The sequence below is a fragment of the Pagrus pagrus genome (genome assembly GCF_965226575.1).
Source record: "Pagrus pagrus genome assembly, chromosome: 9".
Lineage (NCBI taxonomy): Eukaryota > Metazoa > Chordata > Actinopteri > Spariformes > Sparidae > Pagrus > Pagrus pagrus.
The window spans coordinates 16,235,031-16,254,877 of NC_140193.1; the positions used below are offsets into that span (position 1 = coordinate 16,235,031).

At 39.6% G+C, this 19,847-nt stretch overlaps 1 protein-coding gene across 1 annotated transcript; it reads left to right on the forward strand.

Moving 5' to 3' along the window:
- The first annotated feature begins 4,866 nt into the window (after positions 1-4,866).
- ttc21b (tetratricopeptide repeat domain 21B) lies at positions 4,867-19,629 on the forward strand. Its single transcript, XM_084362994.1, has 29 exons — positions 4,867-5,054; positions 5,494-5,623; positions 5,712-5,822; positions 5,925-6,091; positions 6,224-6,346; positions 6,684-6,841; positions 8,064-8,148; positions 8,251-8,349; positions 8,464-8,656; positions 8,759-8,856; positions 9,020-9,220; positions 9,448-9,577; positions 9,676-9,833; positions 10,781-11,005; positions 11,118-11,356; positions 11,765-11,837; positions 13,146-13,256; positions 13,338-13,476; positions 14,054-14,160; positions 14,371-14,559; positions 14,777-14,887; positions 14,979-15,060; positions 15,157-15,307; positions 15,389-15,550; positions 15,638-15,833; positions 17,610-17,834; positions 17,996-18,116; positions 18,208-18,275; positions 18,360-19,629. The coding sequence occupies exons 1-29, from the start codon at positions 5,031-5,033 to the stop codon at positions 18,435-18,437; spliced, it is 3,954 nt and encodes a 1,317-aa protein (XP_084219120.1). The 5' UTR covers positions 4,867-5,030; the 3' UTR covers positions 18,438-19,629.
- The last annotated feature ends 218 nt before the right edge of the window (positions 19,630-19,847 follow it).

Below are 19,847 nucleotides of genomic sequence, written 5' to 3' on the forward strand. Positions count from 1 at the left end.
GAGGTTAAATGTGAAATGTTTAATGTTATAACAATATAGGTGATCGCATCATACATAAACATAAAACATTTCATGTTATAACAGAATAAATGGTAAATTGTTATACTAAGAAAAGTTTCTTGTTATAACAATACAAATTATCATGTTGTAATGTAGATGTAATGTTGTAATGTTGTAATTTAATAATATGAACATTTTCACGTTATAACAAATTAAATAGTATATTGTTGTGACAAGAAATGTTTCCTGTTACATTGTGATAAGTTTGTTTGTAATGTAACGTGAAAATATCTGGTTATAATGTGAAAAACATCTTGTTATAACAAACTTTTCACATTATAACCTGCAACTGATCCATTTTTCTTTTCTGGTATGGCAGCAATACACTGCTTAAGTCAAGATAAAAACAAAAATGTTATTTGATTGCTCAGAGCTGCTAGACCAGTATGAGAGAAGCTGATTTGAGAGTGTTTGCAATCTTTATCATTTATTATCCACATTGTTCGGGGAGGGAGCTCCTCTGCAGTTGTGTGTTTCGTTTGTCTCAGGTGCATTATCTGCCTTGTTTACTCATGCAAAGTGCTGACATTTCTTTAAATTTGAAGCGAAACCCTAAAAAAGTTATTTCATTCCCACATGCTTCTTATTTGTTCCACCGAGGTTTTCGACATGCGCAATGGATGATTAACATGTTGAAATTGTGGGTAATAGCTGCAGCCAATGAATCTACACTTATTAGAAATATAGCCTACTATCAAAAACGGCCTATCTAGTCTGGTTAGATTATGTCCTGAAGTCAGATTGATTCATTTTTCTTTCCTGTAAAGTAAAAAGGTTCACATGTATGTATTTTAAGTGTCTCACTGTGATTTATCAGACGATAGAGTTTTGTTTTTTATGGAGCCAGCAGCTGTACTTCATCTGTGTTTGATAAACTCATATTATTGCAGGCAGCGATTCCTGTCCATAGTTGAATGGGAACTGATGATTAGTCATCAGGCTGTCGTGATAGTTTCCAGTCGAGTGAGGGATTTAATTTGGAAAAATGGATCTAAAGTGCTAACCACATTTAGAGGCATTAAGCATACCAGTTTTATGACCATTACAATGCTGATAGCTACCAAACCGCAATCAGCATTAGTGTCATTTCCGAACCTGTGAAATGTTGAAGTTGTCAGTGTCCATTTCACATGGAAAAAGTGATGAGCACTTAAGTTTTAAATGGTTCAACTTATATTGATCTCTGGAATCTCTTGAGATATTGACAGCACTTACGAATGTGTGACTTCAAATCATCTGGAGGGACATGACAACACATTTCTTCAAAATGTTTTTGTCACTCCTGACTGAAAAGGGAACTCCCGCTGAAAATGTTCACAGGTTTTCATAATATTTTCATTTCGCCGTGCACTATGTTTTAGCAAACATCTGTGCAAGAATCTGATTTCTGAGTGCGCTTTGTGGCTCCTGCCGGAAACTATTAGCATCTTAAGTGGGTGGAACATTTTTATTAATTATTAATAACAGTCCAAATATTCATTACAGTCCAACATCGCTTGTGCCTATTGTGGCTAGTGAATCCTGGAGGCAGTAAACAAGAGGCTGATGGCAAAGTGCTGATTATTTCTGCCATTCTGTCTCACAGCGATGATATGATTATTAGTTTGCGCCGCACCCATCATCTTGTTTTCCTGACAAGTCAGTCAGCAGAACAATTGAGCTATCTCTGAATTTGCCAGCATGCTCTCATCACCCAAGGCATTATAACTGAAACAAACAGGGCACCTGTTTTAGATAGCAAAGAAATCTTTGCCTAGAATGTCACATAATATAGCCAATGTACTTTGAAATGACTGAAAACAGCACACAGCTCCACTGATGGCAACAGGTGGGGTTACAGACTGCCTTTTTTTTTAATGACCAGTAAATCAAGAGTGATTCTGCAGATTCTCCTTGCTGGTTGCCCGGCAACATGACATCAAGCTCCCTTGTTAGACTGCATTAGGGTGGAAGGTCGGAAGTTGGTCTGCTGTCCCCACCCCGGGAGTCTCGCAAGCTGGGCAATAATACGTGGACATGTAATATGTGAAAGGATGTCTATTTGGCTCAGGATCTCGCCACTGGCATGCATGGAGGGGAAGAGTGAAAAACAATTCAGAGAGAAATCTGAGAATGCCACCCATAACAGCTCTGTAATTTTATTTGCTGTAGATAGATGGGAGGAAAATCCCATTAGATAAGGTAGTGGTGAGTACACCCGCCTACCTTCCCAGTGTGCTAATAGACAGACACACACACCCACACACTCGCTTTTTTATCTTAACCACTAACTCACACACACTCACACACACGCATACACTCACAGTTCATGTGAACCACTCCCTCAGTAACTCATAACAACACACGAAGACCACAGTTTACAGACCATGAGGACTGAACAAATTCTTCCATGTTTTCTATTTCTGTTTCATTAGAAGCAAATATGTAAGAAAAGATAAAACCTTGGCCGGCAGTATAATTTTGTACGTTTAAAAAGATAATGTAATATCTATGCCTTTAAATTCCAAGCAACTTTATTTTATTGCAACACATATGGAAAAAGAAATAAAAGAGTTCAGACATTAGCAAGTGAGCTGCTTGTATCATTGGGCACGGCTCTTTGATCAATAATGGTCTGTACAAACCACAATGGATATAGCCATTAGAATGCTATAGCAGCATGTCCCATGGGGTACATATTCCACAGTCTATCCTCTAATAGGTTTTCAAATGCATTCTTTGTAAGTGCAACATCACGTGCAGTATTTATCGCTCTTTGCTAAGTACAACACCTTCATCATCTACCATGTAACTACTCTATATGAGTATTATTTGAATATCATTTATTTCAGAGGGATTAATGCATTAATAAACACAAAATAGTTCATATCAATGATGCACTATGTGGTTTGGGGAAGATATTTTAATCAGAAGAGAAAGATCTTCATTGACTGATTTTTTTTATGCCTTAACAAATTGAATAAACAAACTGACCTTAAAGGACAACACAATTTCATACTGATTTACTTTGTTCATATGTGGCGGACCCTGCCACTTTTCTAGCTTCAAACAGTGTTCTGGGGACCTTATTTTCCTCTGAGAACAGCTTGTTTATTCAGTAATGGAAAAATAAATATTTCTGAATTTGCATTATTAACTCATTGATATTGCAAATATGAAAGTTGTGAGTTTGAATTTCTTCTCCAAAACAACCAAGTGCCCATTTAAATGGAAAATATAGTTTATCATTTGTATTTCTGGTAAAAAAATAACTTCTAACAATATGATTTCAGTGCTGCCAAATTGTGTGATAGAGCACACAGACAGTTCCCATTGCTGCACATGCTCAGAGCTCGATACCAACCTGATTTACTCTCCCATTGATGTGTGCTGCAGAGAGTAATGATTATGTGCCAGAGCTAGTGCTAAATAGTATCTGACACGGCATAGAATAGTCTCTCCTGGAACAGTTGCACCCATGCTGGACACTGACTGCTCCTGCCATGGACTCAACACTGTAGACATATGAACACAAATTCATGCTTAACAGTCAATGCGGGTTACATAATAACACTGGGCCACCAATCACAGCTGGCTGGATGGAAACATTTTTCCACTGCACAAGGTAAACAATGTAAAGATGTGTTAAAGGTGCAATATGTAAAAGTTTTATTTTAAAATAATTAAAATTATTAACAGGATGTGATGAAATAACAGTTCTCTTCTGTTACAACTGTTTCTGTTTCTTCGTGAAACATGACGTCAGTGACGTACAACATGATGCTTGGGATAAAAATCACAGATGAGCTGCCTTGCCTGTGGGAAGTGGAAATGGGGTCAATAGTCGATTTTATGCGGGTTGACCCGCGTTTAAAAAACCTGTGTTTTAATTTTGGTGGAAAAGTGGTATGACACTCCAAACTCACAGTCCGGGTAGAGTCAGCTAATGGGGGTGCTAGTTGCATGGCTAATTGAGCTAACTAGCTAATGGCAGCTACAGTTAGTCATTGCTCTGGTGGTTTGTTTGTGGTATGAATTTGACATGTTGCCAATTCTTACATTTTGCACCTTTAATAAGTGGAAATTTTCAAATGTTCTTGTTGTGTTGTGTGGATGAGCTGAACAATGACATGTCATATACAACATAACAAAAATGAGAAGAAGATGTTGACATACCTTTGAATGTCTTTCCTAACCTGAGAATGGTTTATTGTTTAGGTCTGGCAGATATAGTGCCAGCCCAACAGCAGGCCTGCTGACCACATTAATCCAAACACTGCCAGTGAAATCCTTCAATCGTTTCCATGTATTCAAAGTAGGTTTAACTTTGGCATGCAATAAGTCCTGGAACCCACAGCATGATACCTTATAAAATCTTACTTGCTAAATTTAAAAATCAAAAAAATATTAGATTTTTTTTATTATGGGATTATTATTGTTATTATTATTATAATTATTAACAGTTGTAGTAGTAGTAGTAGTAGTAGTAGTAGTAGTAGTAGTAGTATAACAATTTCACAAAGTATGATTGCGCCACCTGGAGATAAAAAGGCCAAAGTAGCAAGACTCGCGTTTAAAATTGGAGTCTGTGTACCCTGAGTTTCGTCTGTCAGGCTTCGCACCAGGCTTAGACGCCTTATACTTTCCAAACATCGCCCGACAAACTTCGTCAAATAAATGTTTGACACGGGATTTAGAGACAACATAAACAAACGGTTGTGGGTTTGATCTGGTAATCACAATTAAGGAGGCGGAATGCGCAAGCTGTCAGAGGAAGTGCTGCCTGAAAGGACAATTACAGGGAGTAAATAACCCCCTAATACGTAGCTGTTACTTAGTTACCGGGCAACGCTACGTTGGTGCAAGATGGCGAAAACACCACGAAAACTGCAATAACATCGTTCTTATGCTCAAATACAGCTCAGATAGGGCAAACCAGTGAATTATTCTCACGTCAGTGGTTGTTTAAGCACAACAAGGTCTCAGCCAAGATGGAGGATGAAGACACAGCGTTGGTAAGCGAACATAGTTTAATGATACAGCACCGGAGGCTCCTGGTACAGTAAAAGCAACCTGGAGATCCAGTCTAAGTTCGTTAACTGACGTTAATAGTACAATAAATGTGCAAACTAGCCAGTCGGAATTGTGGCAAAATGATAAAGAGAAGTTACCTAGTTGGTTTTATATTAGAGAGGGCATTTCGTCAGACCTTTCAAAACATTTAGCAGTTGTAGTAGCTGTTGGTAGTGACGATAATGACGAATTTAACGTGAACTAAGTTAGCTAACATAATGCTAATAAAGCTAAACACAGGGTTTCTCTTTCATATTTGGTTAGCGTGTTATTTTGTTCTGTTAAGAATAGAACATTGGATTCAACATTTATTTTACACACCGTTATTTGCCACTAGCTAATATAACCACCTCTAAACTCGTCTTCTCTGTTTTTCCGTAGGCTTTAATCAGGCACTACTGCTATGAAAAGTATTTCAACCACGCTGTAAACACTGCAGCAGCTGCTCAGAGGAAGTTCAGCAATGCACCTATCTACAGTTTTTTCCATGCATATGGTACCCTCATGCAAGGTAAGCCTGAAGAACTCATATAAAGTAATAGCTCTTCTGTCTCTTTGCCATCTGTCATATGCACTTGTATTTTCTTTTTCCACTGCAGATCAAATTCAAGAAGCCTCAGTCGAGTTGGACGCTATAAAAGATAGTCGAGATGTGTCTCTCTGCACATTAATGGCCCTCGTCTATGCTGAGAAGAAAAAGACAAACCCAGGTAAGCCAACATAGTCCAGGCTGGCTCCTTGCTCAGGCTTGTTTAAAGGATCAGTCACACTTTTTTGGTAATAAATTGTGTCTTGTGTCTTTGTATTCACAGACAGAGAAGTCATTCAAGAACTTGACGCTAAGGTCAAAGAGGACCGCAAAAGTGCATCTCCCAAAAGTCTGTACTATGCTGGGATGTTTCTCTGGCTATTAGGGCGCAATGATAAGGCGAGGGAGTACACAGAGCGAATGATCAAACTCTCCAATGGCTCTAGAGAGGTGAGATATGTTTGAGAAATGCATCAATATTACTTTTTCCTATTTTTATGTAAATCTTGGCGTGCATGTATAATGATAAGCAGGGCGTTCTGGCTTGCACTTCTGTAAAATTTGCACTGATGTCTTGTTCAGGGGATAATCCTAAAAGCCTGGATAGATGTGACATCTGGTAAAGACGCCTATGCCAGAAAGGCTGGAAAATACTTTGATGAGGGACTGAAAGAGAGACCAGATGTTTTCGCCCTGATGGGAAAGGTGAGATGGGAACTGCACATCCATAGTAAAGAGTCTTCCTCGGCCACAGCTGAAAATGTTACCATGCCATCATCATATTTCCTATGCCTTTTACAGTACTTACTGTGTTAATTTGTCCCTTGCCATCACTGTGATTGATGTATTATAGTTTTTAGCTCAGCTGTTCTGTTCATCATATCATATTATTCCTGTGTAACTTTGGAAATATGGCATCCATAGTTGCTCTGGTTTCTACTTAGATATTAAGATTTTCATTCATATTGAAAATTAAAGTAATTATCATGTTTTGTACCAGCCTGTGTTGTATGATGACTAACTGATGTTTGGTCTGTCCTAGGCACAATACTATGAATATCGTCAGAACTTCTCTGGAGCACTGGAGATGGTTAACCAGGTCATTGTTAGTTTCCCAGGGTTCTTGCCTGCTCTCATCAAGAAGATGAAACTGTTGCTCAGCCTTCAAGATTGGGAGCAAACCATAGATGCAGCACAAAGGTAAGTGATTAAATGGTAAGGATGTTTTCTCCCAAATCATTCACAGGCCACATCTCTCTCACAGGGAGTTCAGACCTGGTAGTAACATCCATCCTTAGTGATCCAATCACAACTTGATAGTCTGTTACTCCACACCTGGAACTACGCTTGTGATCGGATCTTAATATCAGCTGCTAACATTGGCAGGTTGAGAGAGCCCAAACGCATAGTTTTCATTACAGTGAACATCATTGAAATCACACTGTGTAGTCCATTGCATGTTGTTGTGGTTTCTTCTTCTCCTTATTGTTTCGTGGAGGACGTCAGTTGAGTAGAAGGTCCTTCAACCGGCCCAGGACACATGTGCATACACACTGCTAAAAGAATGTAGTCATATGATGCCCAGACCACCTTTAAATGTGGTCTGTGTGACCAGATGTCAAATGCGTCCTCAGTGCATCTTGGGTCTGTTCACACCTGTTCTCAGAGCTGTCAACTTGTGATTAACGGCTGTTAATACCAAACATTAGGAGGACCTTAGTGCAAGCTTATCTGAGCTCCCTTCCCCAGTCCCTAAATACAATCTTAAGAAAGGGATGAAATGTCTCTGGTAAGATCATAAAACACAAAAAACAACTGAAACTAACCTCATTTTAACCCAAGCCACGATCTTTACCTAGCCCTAACCAAGTATAATTAGTTTGTACAGTGTTCAAAATAAGAGCACAAGTGAGTTTCGCAAATCTCTGGTTATCATCTATCATCAGCGCACCACCAGGGATGTAAGAAAAAACACAGTCTGCATTTACTAATGGCTCAGCATTCAAGTGCAAATGACACACTAGCGTGATGCCTCAAACCAGTGCATACTGATTAAGCCATTGTTTGTGTTCACCCCGCTGGACCTGGGCCAGTGTTAGACAGCATAAAAAGGCCTTTGAGCCAAAGTGCAGAAGTCTCACACAATTCCAAGGATTCGCTGCTTCAGCTTTGCTGAGTGATTACTCAAGTTGCACCAAGCTCAGAGCCGCCGTGGTGCCCTCACTGGAAGGCTGCACCATACAGTATACCTTACATCCTTTGGCAGCCTTGACAGTTCCTTTTAGTTGTAATGTTATTTGTGTGGGAGCTCAACATAGTACTGTAGCAGTATCAGATATACTATTACTATCAATCAAAGGAATACAAGTTTGTTAAGTGTAGAAGATGGATTTTATTCACAGCACCTTGTGTCATATTTCAGGCTTTTACAGAAGGATAAAAATAACCTGGAGGCACTACGGATGCTAGCTCTACATTCTCTATGTAGAGATGGAGATATTACGGAGGTAAAAGTTCATTCTTTAGAGTTTATATACTGGTATTTGTAATGGAGCTGTGGCCAAGTGCTGATCAGTTTACAGAAACTGTTTTTATTTCCCCCTCTGCAGTCAGTAAAGCAGCTTTCAAACCTCATCAGCAGCTTGGAGATCTTGGAGCCACACAACCCAGAGCTTTTCTACAGGATGTCTCTCGCCTTCACCCGCGTTGTAAGACAATATTCAGTATTCTTTACTTTAATTTTTTTGGTCATCTTTCCTCACGAGGAGTTGTCTGACTTGCACTGAATGTCAGCGTTTACTGCATTTCTCATTTTGTCGTAGTGTGGACGGAATGATAAAGTGATTGAGCAGACATTCAGGATGGTGGACAGAGCCTTTTCTGTGGCAGCAGGGGACTCCGATTTAGCCACAGAGTTGGGCTACCAGATGGTGCTTCAGGGCCGAATCAAGGAGGCTATGAAGTGGTACAAGACTGCCATGACTTTGGATGAGACAAGTGTCACTGCTTTGACTGGTATCGTGTTACAATTCCTAATCTGTTGTCTACAAGACACTCAGGGTCCATACATAGACTTTTTATTTCTGAAGATATAACATTGTTATTTTTGGATTGCAGGTATAATTCGTTGCCAGCTGATAGAAGGCCACCTTGAAGACGCAGAACAACAGTTGGAATTTCTCACCGAGATTCAACAATCTATTGGAAAATCAGGGGTAACAACATGAAATCTCATTAATTCAATCAAGAATATCCTAGAAAAAAATCATCACGGTTTAAAATCATTATTGTGCTTTAAAAAAGGTTTAAAAAACCCATTAAGCAAAAGCACATGACAGGATAAGCAGGATGGTTCATTTCTTAATTCTACTCAATTAGGAGCTGCTGTACCTGCGTGCCATTCTGGCAGTTAAAAAGCGCCGGCCCCAGGAAGAGGTGACCAATTTGTTGAATGATGCCGTGGACACACACTTCTCCAACCTGCACGGTCTTCCTCTGGGAGTGCAGTACTTTGAGAAGCTGAACCCTGACTTCCTGTTGGAGATTGTCAAGGAGTATCTTGCGCTGTGTCCTGCTAAGGTATGACTGGGAGGCTCAGCGATGACAGTGTGGCCATTCATCCTTGAAATGTGTGTTCTGGGCCTTAAAATAGAGCAGTGCAAGAGAGCGTCAGTCAGTTGTGTATATAGTTTAGTCACTAAAGATTTTGTTCTATTTTACACACATTTGGGGATAGTATGGTAGGGATATGCATACTTAATCCTCTTGCAATGAGTACATCAAACTTTTACCTTTTCTTCTTTTAGCCTCCAGCCCAGGGCCAGCCTCCTGCTCCTCAGCTCCAGCACTGTGCCACATTGTTAGATACTGTGGTCAAGATTGTGCCAGGTCTCCCTCAAGGGGTCTTCTTGCTCGCCAAAGTCAGATATCAGTCTGGTGAGAGCACCACATTTAAAAATATTTTTTGGTTTCTTATTAAAAATTGTCTTATTTTACAAATGCTACTTTCAGCTGCATTGCTTCTGTTTGTTCAGGTGACGTTGACGCTGCACAGAGCAGTCTACAACACTGTCTGGACCAGTGTCCTTCCCACGCAGACGCTCATCTGCTAATGGCACAGATCCATCTGCTGCAGGGAAACTTCACGTTGTGTTCCCAGTCTCTTGAACTCTGCCTGAGCCATAACTTTGAGGTAAGATCACCATCAACGTGGACAGTATTACTGGCTCCTAAATGTTTATGAGACAGCGTGTGTTCAGGCTTTTATTTGACCCACAGAAAATGTGCAAACACATTGCAGCACTGTTGCCTTTACTAGTAATAATTAGGAGCATGTTAGCATATATATATATATATATACACATATGATATTTTTTATTATATTAATATGCATGATCTTATACTGCTGTGTTGGTGTATTTAATGGTGCACTGTGTAATTTTTAAGAAAACATTTTAATCAGAAGAGAAAGATCTTCATTGAATTAATTTTTATCCCTAAACAAACTAAATAAACAAACTCTCTTTGTTTTCATGACTGAATAAACAAACTGACCTTAAAGGACAACACAGTTTCATACTGTTTATATTTGGCGGACCCTGCCACCTTTCTAGCTTCAAACAGTGTTTTGGGGACATTATTTTCCTCTGAGAACAGCTTGTTTACTCAGTTATGGAAAAAATGAATATTTCTGAGTTTGTATTATTACCTCATTAAAGTTGGAGAAGTTATCCTTTCAAAAATGTGGTTATTTCAAGATTCAAATTGTTTATTGTCAGTCCGGTCTATGAGTGATTCATTCGTATAACAAACCAACTCAACCACAACACATTGCTCCATATGCAGTTTTTGTCACTTTTTCTCAAGTTAAAATGATGATCCATCAATTATGATGTTCCTGGAACAACGGCAACATGTAAATAGCGGATATGCCATATTAATACAGTAAAGGATGAAATTAAAAGTCACATCCAGTTAATATACATTGTCTCCACTGAAGGGAACTTTAAAGATGTTGTCAGCACTGACAAGTCATCAGTGTGTTTTGTTAAATGACAACACTCCAACATTGTTTTGATCTGGCTCATTGACTGCAGGGACTACATGGCCAAATGGTTTGTAACTTTTTGTGCATTCCAGATCCGAGAGCACCCGCTGTACCACCTGATCAAGGCTCAGGCTAAGAAGAAAACAGGCGAGCTGACGGAGGCTATTCAGACACTGCAGATGGCCATGAGTCTTCCAGGTGTCCGCAGAGCCGGATCCTCCTCCAAGTCTAAGAACAAGAAGATCGAGCTGAGTCCTGCTGACTGTGTCTCTGTCTTCTTGGAGTTAGCTGAGGCCCTGTGGCTCAATGGAGAACAGGTAAAATAATGAGTTTTGATAGAAGAAGGCTTTCACATACCATCCTGTTTATTTTTATAAATGTTTTTACGTTTGCTTTGAGTACAAACTAATGAAAAGGTTAATATTTCAGCATGAAGCAGCAAAAGTGATGCAGGATGCCATCAATGAGTTCTCGGGAACCCCCGAGGAGCTACGCGTCACCATTGCCAACGCGGACCTGGCTCTGCTGCGTGGTGACACCGAGCTGGCGCTGAATATGCTCAGAAACATTACTCCCGAGCAGCCCTACTACATCCAAGCCAAGGAGAAAATGGGAGACATATATCTGAACCACAGAAAAGAGAAACGTCTGTACGCCAGCTGTTACAGGTGAGCACTCAAGTTGGATCCAAATGAACAAAAAGAGCATACTGAAGTCTTAAGTGATCTTGAAGTAATACCATGATCAAATCCATCTGAAACCTAATACATCGTAAATGTTTGGCTGAAACTTAATTAAATACATGACTCCAGGATATTCAACCGACATTTCATCCAGCTGAGTCAGTAGTAGGATTTAGAAGACCGCAAAACATAAAGTAAATCAAATCAAATCTTAACTGAAGCCATTTATACAGAAAAGAAGACGTGCACAGTTGCATTCCAGTCTTCTGCTGCTCTCTGCTGCTTCTTGTATCAACAGCTGAGACGTAGTAAAGCATGACTGAACCTCAGACCAGCAGAGTCTGCATAATGAAGTACGCCATATGTGATGTGATATCTCTGTTTTTACTCCAGAGAAATGGTGGAGAAGCTGCCCAGCCCTCACACATACCTCTTACTAGGTGATGCCTACATTAACATTCAAGAGGTAAGTGGGAGATGTGATTCATCTGTGTCTCATGAGATGTTCTTTTTTTAATCCCATAACCACTGATTTTTGTGGATATTGGTTAACTCAAAGCTGGAGTGAAAAGCTGTCCTTCACACAGAGATTATAAATAGAGGAGGTACACAAATATGTGTCCTCTGTGTAATGTAACTACTGTTTTCTGCGTACATATAAAGGAGCCTTGCTGTTTACTTTCACCGTTGGGCATTAACAAAGCAAACACTTCCCCTCTTGGCAAAATGAATACGTATTTATCTCAGTACCTTGGCCTATTGACACTTTTCTGTGTCCTGGAAAACCTGGATAATTAGAAAGTTTTCAAGTTGACATCTCAAACATGAAAATGACATGACATGAATGACATTTAATTCCCTGGAAAATAATGTGTTAAGAATAAAGAGGTAGAGCAAACTGTTAAAAAATAACGCTAAAACAGATATGTGAAAGGAATAGTTAACATTATTAACCTGGAAAAGAGCATAATATGTCTGCTTTAAAATCATCCGCTCCATGTTAGGTCGCAGGGTATGGTTTGCTGCACATTACATGTTAGGTTAGGTTGGTGGGAACTACAGCAGAAGACTATGACACATTATTTTATATAGGCTTAAAAGGAGGAACAGGATTTGTTTCACCCACAGGTAAAAAGGAAATAAGCATCAACCTGGCAACACTCGAGTAATAATTTCAGGAAATAATATTCTCATTCATGCACATCCCTGAATGTTAAATAATAGAGGAAAAGTCAATCATCAGCTGATTTTTTTTATACATTATTGAGTCGTCGCACCCTGTAGTCGGAAAATAGGTTAACTGAAACAAACAACATACCATTCACTGATAGTCCAGGTTAAAAAATAGCCAGAAGTTTCATCAGAAAGTTGTCCAGTTTCAGTAATGATTGACAATGGAAAGAAACACAGTGTGCCTGCTCCTAAGTGATTGTTGTCAGATGAGTGAGGTTATACGCACGATTTGATGGGAGGTGAGCCGAGTCTCCCATCAAATCCTTCAGGCGTGTTAACACATAGTCTGGTTGTGATGATTGGTAAGATGGCGTCACTCAAGGCAGAAATAGATCTTCCTATCTCAACCATCAGAAATCTTCTCTTTATCCAGCTCTAAATTTTGAAGCCTACAGCACATTTAAAACTTCAGGTGTTTACCACATGTTCACAACAATCTGTAAATAATGAAATGAATTAGACTTCCCGAATAATATTTACAAAAACTTCAAAGCAATTCCAGAATGTGACGCCACTTTCCGTGTGACGTGTTTATCCTCAGCCAGAGAAAGCCATTGAGGTTTATGAGCAAGCTCTGAAGAAAAACCCCAAAGATGGTGCTTTAGCCAGCAAGATCGGAAAGGCCCTGGTCAAGACCCATAACTACGTCAAGGTTTGTTTTGTACACTCATTTATAGATAAACATAATTCACTCAGAAAAAAACAGTGTTTACACAAGACTGCTGTTACACAGGCAATAAATTACTATGAAGTGGCCCTGAAGACTGAGCAACAGAACTTCCTGCGCTATGACCTGGCTGAGCTGCTGATGAAGATGAAGCAGTACGAGCGCTGTGAGAGAGTCCTTCATGACGCTCTGGCACACGAACCAGGTACTTAAGACGTCACTGTATTTCACACACAGTGAGGACTGCATCTGCCAAAATCAAAGACTAACAAGGAAATGTAAATAAATAAAGTTTCAGAGTTCAAGAGTGCAACTGCCTAAATCAAAAAAAGATAAAAAGAAATAAATGGATCATGGCTCGTAAATATATTGCCATTGTCATTAAATGCAATAAAAGAGACATTCATTAATTTATAAAAAAGAAATACGACATTTAATCATTGGTATGTTTTTTAATAATTTGTTTATTTTTTTCTCATTTTATTTTTCATTTTTAATCAATCTACTTATTTATTAACATATTGATTTCTGTATTATTTTGCCTTTCAGTTTATTTGTCTTTGATTTTGCCGGTTTCAGTCCTACATACATCAAGTCATGGTAATAGTTTGTGCACATATGTGATGCAAATAACTTGATGCAAAGATGGAAAAAAAAAAAAGCAAAGTAGTCAAACTGCTTCAATCAATCAGTTCCATCAAAACATCTCTCTATTATGTTTTAGATAAAATATTTACTGATTGTTTATAGTTGATAATTGTTCTGTTGTGTTTCTAACCCAGGAAATGAACTGCTGGCACTCTCAGATGATTGCCGTTACCTGGTCCTGTTGGCAAAGATCCAAAATAAGGTTGATAAAAATGAGGAAGCCTTACTTTCCCTACAGAGAGTAAGTGGTTCCTGTTATGTAGCTCTGTGAGAAAAATACTTTTGCATGATTATTTCTAATGAGAACTTATTGCCAGAAATAGAGTAACTTAAAAGTATGCGACATATAGTGAAATCCAATATTCTCAAACGTGTTTCTACAGCAGTGATAAGGATGATGCTTGTTATTCTTGCTGTATTCAAAATAAGGTTGTGCTTTCGCCGCATATAGGCCCGAGACGTGCAGGCCAAGGTGCTGAAGCGGGTGCAGTTGGAGCAGCCCGACGCCGTCCCCGTACAGAAGCAGCTCGCTGCCGAGATCTGCGCCGAGATCGCTAAACACTACACAAGTCAGAGGGGCTATGAGAGAGCAGTCAAATTCTACAAAGAAGCTCTTGTGTATTGTGAGACTGATCGCAAGGTCAGTGCAGCTGAATGAAAAACGTCCTGTGTGCTCACTGCAGCTGTGGTTAACAAGCACTGGCATCTTTTAGAGTCTGCTGCTTGTGTTTCTGAGATTTTTCAGATCTCAGTTGTTGATAGTTTGATTTAAGCGAACAGTCTGCTTTATCTGCCCTACACTATTCCACCGAGAGTTTTGTCACATGAATTTACCTGAATGCACCCTGTGTTCCTAGGTGATGCTGGAGTTGGCTCGGTTGTACCTTACTCTCAATGAGGTTGATGCGTGCCAGGAGCAATGCAGCGTCATTTTGAAGAGTGACCAGTTCAATGAAGATGCAACTCTGGTTTGTTCCTTCTGCTTTTCTCCACTTTTGTTCCTAACATGTTTTTGTAACTAATTTATAGACGTTATTTCTTACATGTGTTTGTCCTTAGATGATAGCTGACATTATGTTTAGGAAGCAGGACTACGAACAGGCGGTTTTCCACTTTCAACAACTCCTGGAACGCAAACCAGGTGCAACAGCCACGTTTCACTTTTTTCCTTTGCAGTGAATGTGAAGCGAGTTGACTCTAATCAGAAAACATAACAACTTGCACCTGTTGCTTTCAGACAACTACCTGACACTATCACGTCTTATTGACCTGTTGAGGAGGGCTGGGAAGTTGGAAGAAATTCCAAGATTTATTGATATGGCAGAAAAACATTCTTCCAGGACCAAGTTTGACCCTGGGTTCAACTACTGCAAAGGACTTTATCTTTGGTAAGTTTGGATGAGCACTTCCTCTGGAGTGAGGTGACATTTGTTTTAGGATAAGTGACTGAACTTGCGCTTGCTGCTCAGGTTCACAGGAGAGCCTAACGATGCTCTGCAACACTTCAACAAAGCGCGGAAAGACAACGACTGGGGCCAAAACGCCATTTATAACATGATTGAAATCTACCTGAACCCCGACAATAACACCATGGGAGGAGAAGTATTTGAGAGTTTAGATGGTGAAATTGGGTGAGTGGCAGTGTTATATTGTAATATTTTCTTAATATTGTAAAACCGACAGACTTCCTTCCAACGCTCACCCTTGTCTCTCATCAGGAACTCCACAGAGAAGCAGGAGTCAGAGCAGCTCACTGTGAGAACAGCCGAGAAGCTGCTGAAGGAGTTGAAGCCTCAGACGCCAGGCGGACACATACAGCTCCGCATCCTGGAGAACTACTGCCTTTTGGCCTCTAAGCAGAAGAGCAATGTTGAGAAAGCACTCAGTGTTTTCACAGAGATTGCAAACAATGAGGCAAGTACACTCCAGATGGTGTGCATGAGACACGTCACTCATGATACACACCATCACTCCTGTGTAAATACACCTCCACCAGGAGCTGGTGCATAATATCAGACTCTCTCTTACAGGTCCACTGTGTGTAATATAATATTCATATTTTATTACTAGTTATACTAGTTTATTACTAGTTATTTTTTATGTATAATCACCTGAAATCTAGGAATTGTTGTGTTTTCGTCACCTTAGAATGAGTCCTTTATATCTACAGAAGGAGCCAGTCCTCTTTCACTGAGGCCGCCATGTTGTACCACCATGTTTCAGTACAGTAGCGCAGAATGGACAAAACAAACACCTGCTCAGGAGAGAGTCTTTTAAAGCGGCCAACATAGGGTCCAGGGTGTCTGCAGGACCATAAAAAGTCTTAAAATGTGTTAATGTCTACAGAAATCAAAATGCAGCTGCCAGGCTCCTGAGTGGTTCCAGGAAGAGGGACCACTTTACTTCCATTCTAGCCACCCCTCGCTAGCTTCCAGTACACTTTAGGATTGATTTGAAGGTTATACTGTTCTTTTATAAAACCCTAAATGGACTAGCCCCATCCTAAATCACAGACCTCTAATGCCCTTACACTACATTGTCTGACACTGGTGTTTTGGCTGTCCTGCGTTCTAACTTTAAACTTAGAGGTGAGAGGCACTTTTACAGTCATGGCCCCCTGACTGTGGGTCAAGTCAACTTTACTTATATAGTGCCAATTCATAACAAAAGTTATCTCATGACACTAATCAACTGGAGCAGGTCTAGACCATACTGTTTAATGAATTTACAGAGACCCAACATTTCCCCCCATGAGTGGGCACTTACTCTTGTCTATCAGATCCGCCCCCGCTGTTGGCTCATTTAAATCTTGTCTTAAAATATACTTTTACATATTAACCTTCTGTTGGGTTATGCTCTTATTCACAGATTTTTGGCTCTGTACAGCACAGCTGTAGCTGTTTCTTAAATGTGCCCTCTAAATAAAATCAGTTGAAATTCAGTTTTATAAATATTAGCCCTTAAGAGTCATAAAATAGTCTTGAATTTGAATTTGTGAGGTCTTAATTGCCACAATCACCAATCTCTGTAATCCAGCTTTTCATTTTGTGAAAATGAGTCAAGCTCTTCTGCATTAAAGTCTGATGTTCCATATATTTATCACTGAGCCTAATACTGACTTTTTTAATTTCTGCTTACCTGTTGGCAAAATGTAGATTAACATAATTCACTCTAAGTATATTCCTACATAAAACCTGCCTCTGCACGGGACCATCTGTATATTACTTACCTTTATACTTACCTGCAGTGCTTGAATAAGAAAAAAGACAATTTGCCCAAAATTTCCTTCTTAAATTTGATGAAAATTATCTTAAAGAAGGTCTTAAAACACATTACATTGAAGTGTCTGATACCTGTAGACACCCTGGGTTTTCCTACCTACACGCTTGGAAGGGGAGGGTGAGCGAGGGGTGTTCAGTTTGTTGCAGTCTGCACCCTCACCTCTAGATGCCACTAAACCCTACACACTGGACCTTAAATGTCAGTCACCACATTCAGCCATAAACTGCACATTAAACTGTATCAGGCTGAATTTTAATAGAATAATATATACTGTGTATATCACTGCTCATACGGTGAATTTTACTGAAGTGAAGTCAGCATGGTTTTGGTGTAAACAAGTGGGAGTGGGATCATTGGGGGAGGTGTTATCAGGTTCCTGTCTAACCAGGATTCTCTGGTTGGATTCAGAAAGACCACGTGCCGGCACTGTTGGCCATGGCGACGGCTTATATGATGCTGAAACAAACCCCCCGAGCCAGGAACCAGCTCAAACGCATAGCTAAGATGAACTGGAGCATCGTTGACGCCGATGAGTTCGAGAAGAGCTGGCTGCTCTTGGCAGACATCTACATCCATTCGGGGAAGTATGACATGGCCGGGGACCTCTTAAATAGATGCCTCAATCATAACAAGGTCAGCCTGAAACTATTGTCGCCGCTTGAGTATTATGTGGTTTACAAGGCAGTCCAGTTCACACAAAACTTCTTAGCACTTATTTTGGAAATCATTACAATGTTGTGGGCGCCTTTTTATGTAAATGTCTTTGTGATAATAATTGCCCTTTTTTTCCACAGTCATGCTGCAAAGCTTATGAATACACAGGCTACATAATGGAAAAAGAACAGGCATTCCGTGATGCAGCACTCAAGTATGAAATGGCTTGGAAATATGGAAATCGGACTAACCCAACTATTGGTCTGTTATCCAGAACTCACATGTCCAGTTATGTTTGTAAAGGGATTAAAAGAATTATGTTTCTAACACGCAATGTCTGCTTACATTTCAGGGTACAAGCTTGCTTTCAACTACTTAAAAGCAAAGAGGCATGTTGATGCCATAGATGTGTGTCATAAGGTGAGACACCTGTGGATGTTTACAGTTTAGGAGATTACATCTGTGTTTTATCATCCTGTGAATCATCTTTGCTTCTGTCAACAGGTTCTCGCTGCTCATCCGAATTACCCAAGAATGAGAAAGGACATCCTGGACAAAGCTCGCGCTGCCCTGAGATCTTAGTGTTGGAACTGTGTGTGTGTGTGTGTGTGTGCGTGTGTGTGAGAGAGAGAGAGAGATGAAGCCAGTGGTTCTGTTACTTTGATTGAATCCACTTTTATTGTTTGGCTTTTACTGTCCAGTTAAAAAAAAAATCAGCGCAGTTTTGTGTTATTTCTTTGGGAAAACCCCTGAAACACATTCTTTTGCAATTTTGTTTTTCATGTACGAATAGTTGGGTGCTGGCAATCCTGAGGGAGAACACAGTGCAGAGGGGTTCAGGCTAGAGCCCGACCAATACTCGATTTTAAAGGTGGATGGCGTTATCAATATATTGTCCAGAGAACACACATTTTTTGTAATAATCCCCCCGATGCGGTTATCACACACTTGTGACAAAGATGTGTAAAGTTGGCAGGATATTTTACAGTTAAACAATTGTCCAAAAATGACATGAGTGCACTGAAACAATAAACTTCACTGGGAATTTAGTAATTATGACTTCCCTCAAGCATCTATGTATAAAAAAAAAAGTTTTCATACCTGCACATACTGGACAACATCACACCGATATACTGTATCTGATATAGGCTAATATCATCTGAAAGCATTAAAACAAGGGGATGTCATAGAACGGTACTGTCTAAATTAAACAACTTTTTAGAAAGGTGCAATATGTAATAATTTTAGTTGAAAACATTCAAAAATTAACTAGAAATATCAACAGACTGTGAAGAAATAAGAGCTTTGAAGTTATGTCTGCGTTGTGTTGTAGGGACATCGACTGAAGTTAGCATGCTAAAGCCAGTTAGCCCCTGCCCAGTCCAAAGCTCCTGTGCTCCTGTGCCAGATGAATGGCTAACCGGGCTAACTAGCTGACGGCAGCTACAGTTAGCAGCAGTTAGCGGTCACTCTGGTGATGTGCTGCACCCTGTTTGTTGAATTCGACAGGTGGCCAATTGTTACATATTGCACCTTTTTAAGATTTACTCATCAGAAGATGAAATGTTCTCCCTTTTTCATGTTGCCACCTATATTTAATTTGATTGATGACATATTGTCGCTGAAATGCTTTTCTACAGTTCAGTTATATGAAAATCAATACTGAAATGTTTAATCTGTGCTGATTATCATAAGGAAATCTCTAAATGCTGATATTTGTGATACTGTAAAGCGTATATTTTTAAAAAATAAATAAAATAATTTAGAAACATGATACTTGCCTTTTTGCCTGATTTCTCTCTTTTCTTCCAAAAGATTAAGACATCCTCTTAACAAGACACTTTACATCATCACTGTCTCTGCTCACAGTTGCCACATAGTCAAATATTTACAAGCCTGACTGGAAAGAAGGAAAAAAAAGAAAAAGAAGAGGGACACTGAACATTTTAATGGACATAATAAACTGGATGCCTGCCGTGGATAGGAAGTGCC